Source organism: Procambarus clarkii, chromosome 10 (genome assembly GCF_040958095.1).
Source record: "Procambarus clarkii isolate CNS0578487 chromosome 10, FALCON_Pclarkii_2.0, whole genome shotgun sequence".
In the NCBI taxonomy this organism is placed as follows: domain Eukaryota; kingdom Metazoa; phylum Arthropoda; class Malacostraca; order Decapoda; family Cambaridae; genus Procambarus; species Procambarus clarkii.
The window spans coordinates 33,161,930-33,167,929 of record NC_091159.1 but is presented as its reverse complement, the minus strand read 5'-3'; the positions used below and the strand labels follow the sequence as shown (position 1 = coordinate 33,167,929).

The following is a 6,000-nucleotide window of genomic DNA, read 5'->3' as shown; positions in this document are numbered from 1 at the left end:
CCAAAATGAAGAATACAAACTAATAAAGTGCTGTGAATTTTTATATGACAGTTTGACCAACCAAGTGCTCAAATCTTGGTCAGTAGTTTATCTGTGCAGCCATGAATGGTTGTCGTTATAATTTTTGTATAGAATTGTTTTCCAAATACTTGTTTTATCATATGCCATATTCAAAACTAAAAATGCATACTAAATGAGCATTAATGATGTAATGGGCAATTAGTTTGTCACTAATCCTTGGCATATATCCGAGTTGTATGACATCTTCATTATTTTTCATTGTAGGCTATATGTGAATTGCAAGAGATGAGTGGCTGACTGAACGCACACAAATTAATAGTGTCAAGGTGAAGCACCGAATTATCAAACTTTTGTGAACCTTTGTTTCCTTTGCCAGTCAAATCATTTACTTCACAATATTTAAGTAATGTAGTGCCAATTCAGTTAATTTGCAGGTGAATGTTTATTGGTGCAAAAAACCCATATGTTGACAGCATCTTCACTTTACATAAATTACTTTGCTGCCAATTAAAGACAGGCTTCAAGGATACTTTTAAAACTTCAGATGAAATAGCTATAGCTGCCACAACCACCAGCACATCCACCACCATGACCCAGGAGTGCACGAGCCCAAGCTGTACAGAGCCCCAACTAAGGGAAAAGGCTGGCAAGGAAGAATAGAATGCCAAACCACAAAGTGAGCAGGAGGGGCACTTGAGCCCAGACCAAGATGCCTGGATGGCAAGATAGACAAGGCAGCCAGTCCTCCAGGTCATCCATGGTTAGGTTTAGCTCGCAGCAATGATCGTGCGCCATGGCTGCCACAGGTTGTTATATTATTGCAACCAGTTGTTTGCTTTGATCCTTTACATTTCTGTCTTGGTCTTGGGTATATCTCAGATCCCTAGGCTCCATTCATCTTCGACTTTGGTACTGTAGACAAGATCTCCTGCAGGTTCAGAGAGCCATTCAGAATTCTCTCCAGGGAAAGTGAGCCAGTCAGAGTCTAGTACCTGTACCACCAAGTCCAGAGAGGTATGAACTGTACATGTAACAGTGGGAAGAGGTAGTAATTGTAATTAGTGGTTAAGTGGATTTAACAAACTCGTCTCATTAAGCTAATGAGAGTTTGGAGTGAGTATATTATTGATCAAATATGCTCTTTACAGTACCAACTCTTGGTAGATCTGGGGAGGTCTAAGAGGCCTAGTGTGGTTTCGAACCTCTGGCAACATCAGTGGTTAAGCTCGGTAAGCTACTGTAGATGCCTTTCCAGAATTTTGTTCACCCTACACAAGACTAAAGGCATAATAAAGCTACCTTGCCCTCTACCTCCCCCATCCTTTCCATTCCCTATGGACATCAAAGCAAAAGCTACCTTGATTGAAGCAGCAAAGGCGGGTAGATGCTGCTTTGCAAGTGAATGAAGGCACAGTCTCCCCTCTCAATGTTATCCTTGAGTGGTGTCATCAGCTAAATCCTGGACAGCAAAGACCCGGCCAGCCTCCAGCAGCCTCTTGATGGGCTCGTTTAAAAAACATAGATGTTCGACCTGTGGATAGCATCAGCTGCATTATTACCCGTGAACATCGTTAGTCCTATTATCATTTATAGGTACTGTAAACCTCAATGACCTGTGCACCTCCTTCCCCCCCCCCCACCTATGCACTGTCAGGCACCTTCCCCCCCCTCTGCACTGCCAGGATTAAAGGCGACAAGATCGGCCAAGCGTCACACCCTCACCTCTACACAGGGCAAACTAGTTAGTCAATGCTTGGGCAACCACCTCTAGCTTCAATAATCTTTCCTCAGACAAACAATTCAGATTAAATGCTGGTTACGGAGGTCGAGAAAGACTCGTTGACTTCATGCTCCACAAGGAAGATGAATGCAACGGGCCATTTACTGAGTTTGAATTACTTGTGGCCCTAAACAAAGGTAAAACCACTTTTCCCCGGTGAAGATGGTATCACTCGATATATTGCGTTTGCTTCCTCTAGTACCAGGAAATCCCCTTCTTGATATGTATAATATCAGCTACGTTACTGGGAACTTCGTATCTCTCGGACCAACAGTATAATCATTCAAGTTCCCAAGCCAAATCAAGATAATGCGTTCCGCCCAATTTCCCTTACTGGCTGCATTTGGAAAACATTCGAGAGAATGGTCCTAAACCGTCTCCTCCATAGAATAAGAACCATGCTCTCACCCCAGATATTTGGCATCATGCATGGAAGGAATATGCATCATTGCATCACCACCTTTCTTACCCTGCACACTGAAAAGTCATATACCACCTTCCTAGTACTCAAATCTGCCTTTTATATTGCAAACCGACATGTTATCTTGAGTGAGCTTTCGAGAATGAATATTGATGGTCGGCTTCTGTGTTAGATCAGAGGTTACTTATCCAATAGGAAGTCATCAGTGTTTTTCCAGGTGCATAGAAGTGTAACAAGAGACTTCGAACTAGGAATCCCACAGGGATACCCTCAGTCCTAACTCCCACATTGTTTAATATTATTTAATATCTTGATAAACACGCTGTTAAACTCTGTACCGAGCAAACCCAACGTGCACATCATCAGCTATGCTGATGATATAATGATACATCACTGGGTATGCTAACACGCAGAACACTCTTAACTTTGTATTAGACTCATGTCAGGACCCAGGTTTAGTCATCTCAGCAGAGAAAACAAACATACTAAATCGGCGCCCACCCAGGCAGGGCGGAGCTGCTCGCAAGATGCAACTGTATGATGGCTCCCAGCTTGACTATATAAACAGATTCAAATACCTTGGCCTTGAGGTGCCACTGTATGGTCCTGTTGTATTCAAACTTTGTTGTCAGTATAAAGAGAGGCTCCGAGCTCTCAAGGCTGTTGCAGGTTATCACTCGGGCTATATCACTCGGAGGGGAGCCGGTCGACCGAGCGGGCAGCACGCTGGCTTGTGATTCTGTGGTCCTGGGTTCGATCCCAGGCGCCGGCGAGAAACAATGGGCAGAGTTTCTTTCACCCTATGCCCTTTTACCTAGCAGTAAAATAGGTACCTGGGTGTTAGTCAACTGTCACGGGCTGCCTCCTGGGGGTGGAGGCCTGGTCGAGGACCGGGCCGCGGGGACACTAAAAAGCCCCGAAATCATCTCAAGATAACCTCAAGAAAGAAGATGGTACCAATGTCAGAATTGTCAAAATGATGTATCTTGCATACATCAGATCTTTAGTGGATTATGCTGCACCTCTGCTTGCTCTGATGCTTGAATGGAAGCTTGGAAAGCTCGAAGCCTTAAAGATAATCCTTGGGTGCCCTCGTACCACAAAGATACTTAACATGAGAAAGGAACTTAATTAATATTCCGAGTGTTATTGATCGTGTTACTGAAATTAACTGTCAAATTGATATAAAAATGCTTAGGCTTGCTCATCCTAACCCTTGCAAAGAAGCCCTTCAAAATTTCTTTATTGAAGGTCAACATTGTTCGAAATGGATAACTGAAACTTTAACTCAACTCAGAATGTATCAGATTTATTATTTATACCAAGAAAGACAACAACGGCACTTTCCTGCACCGTGGGAGATTACACTCTTTTTCCAGTTTTAATCCCTCCCTTTCCACCCAAGAAGCAAATTAGAGATCAGCCCAAGCTTTGTCTTGAGACAAAGTACGTCCATATTAAGCCATATTGATGCTCTGTCAACAGACCATTCTCTCGGTCAAATCATGTACAATGATGGTTCCCTACACTGCCCTAGCTGGAAGTGCAGTTGTCCTGATAAAGGGCGATGGCTTATATTTTGAGTGGGGAGTCAAAACAACCGGGCTTCTACCCTTCAGACAGAACTATTTGCCTTACTTCTTGCACTGAAATGTGTACAAGTCTCCAAACTTGATACATTAATTGTAAGTGACTCATTATCATCTTTAATTGCTCTCAAATTTTTAAGACATAACTGTAACGTGCTCTTGTCTGAAGCTAGACACAAATACAACAAAATTATTAATGATGGTAACAGAGTCCATTTTATGTGGACTCCATCTCATGTTGGCCTCCGAATGCATGATAGAGCTGATGAGTTAGCCAAAGAATCTGCCTTTAAAGGAGAAATTGAGTATAACCTTGGATTGTCAATAAGCAGTCTGAGAGCAATACCTCACCAAGAACTTCAATAAGACCTTGTAGCTTTGAGGCAAAGTAAAATCGACACCAGTAATTCCATCTATCATCATACTATCATGCAAGAGGAGCCACACATCTATGGATTATCCAATAAAATCAGCAAACTTCTAGATGTTACTACTGCTCGGCTTAGACTCGGTTACAAGTATCTCTGGGAATTCTCATTATCTACTGATGTAGACCTGACCAAATGTAAAGTATGTCAACAAAATTATTCGCACACTCTCCGTCACTGTTATGGAGTGCGAAATGATACGCGAGTTCAGAGAAAATTATATAACAAATGTTCCAGTGATGTGTAAATATTTCATTCAAAATTATCTTCAACCAGAACTCTTAGCCAAATATCCCCAGCTTGCTAACTGTAGGTAGTAATTAAGTGATTGTAACCTATCCACCGCTGCCCACTGGATGGGGGGCGGTGTGCAGGACAAACATCAATTGAGACACTAGCTCTCCACATATGTCAGTTGCTTAATTTAGGAACTGTACTTGTGGTCGATCTCGCCCCCGTTGATGATGTGACGATGTGTATTGAATTTTGTAACTAGCTCATCAAGATTGTAACCTGCTTAGCTAAATGAATCGTGGGGTTCAGTCCCTGAGCCCATTATGTTCCTCTGTAACCCTTTCCACTACCGCCCACAAGATGGATATGGGGGTCCATAATAAATCAACTAAACTAACTTGAACACTTTTCTTTGCACTCGTAGGCCACTGTTCTATTCACATATGGCTCTAAGTCTGCCGATGGTGTTGGCTGACTTGTTGTCTTTCCTGACCAATCCAATGTGCAGCCTACCCCTGGAGACTAACATTTCCACAGCGGAACTTTATGTAATCTTGTATTCACTTCAACTGTTTTACTGACGCCAGCATTTCTTTGTGTAAAATACTGAACAATTTGGATATTAATCCAGGCCACTTCTTTTAAATGTCAAATTTAACACATTCAAGAGGCAACGGCTTTAAGCTCAACAAGCAACAACGCAGGACAGTAAGCAGGAGATGCTTTTTCTCCCATTAGGTTATAAACCCTTGATACAGCCTACCCGCCGAATCCGCAGGAACAACGTTGAAAAATGCCAGTTTCCTGTCATCTCTCTAGGCCACTAGAGAGATGGTGGCCCTCAGGTAAATATATAAATAAAAAAAATAAATAAGTCTACCCAAACGTAGATAATCAAAGAAACACGATTCTGACAGCATGGCAAGCGACCTGCTGACGTAATCAAGTACCTCTTAATGTGCAAGTGGTCAGTGCGAGGCCGGACCCCATCAGCGACGTTACGCTCCCCACCACAACACTTCCTGCAGTCTTTACAAGGTATCTTTAAGAACACGGAACGTCTCATTAACTGGTAGGAAGGCAAGTCTCATCGTACTGAAGACGGGAAACCAACAGATTCACAAGTTAACCCAACTCGACCTAACATAACCCAACAATACGTCACCCTTAAATCAACACAACAACCCAACAATACATAGTTTATTTAGCTAGTCAACGAGTGTTATGGAGACGCCAGTCTTCACTCTGAGCTTCACCTAATCTAAGACAACACAGCCTGACCGATAACCTTACAAATATAGATATATTATTTAATTGGAAATATTTGTTTTAACAATGTGATTTAATCATAAGCCAGTAGATCACAGCGACGTTAAAATCTATTTTTATAGACCAACCATTCAAAATCGTTGTTGCTTATATAAAAAAAAAAATACGCACCTTCTTCACAATGTCCTCGGATGTGAAATATTCTGACCCGAAACTACAGACTTGTGCATTTGTATAAATATTGGTGTATTTATAACC

At 42.1% G+C, this 6,000-nt stretch overlaps 1 protein-coding gene across 1 annotated transcript in view; it reads left to right on the top strand.

Moving 5' to 3' along the window:
• Positions 1-5,381: 5,381 nt before the first annotated feature.
• Positions 5,382-6,000, top strand: part of LOC123745768 (uncharacterized) — a 34,955-nt gene continuing 34,336 nt past the window's right edge. The window contains exon 1 of the mRNA XM_069321833.1: positions 5,382-5,511. Within this exon, the coding sequence (XP_069177934.1) occupies positions 5,430-5,511 (82 nt within the window). The 5' untranslated portion in view covers positions 5,382-5,429. The remainder of the gene's footprint in view (positions 5,512-6,000) is intronic.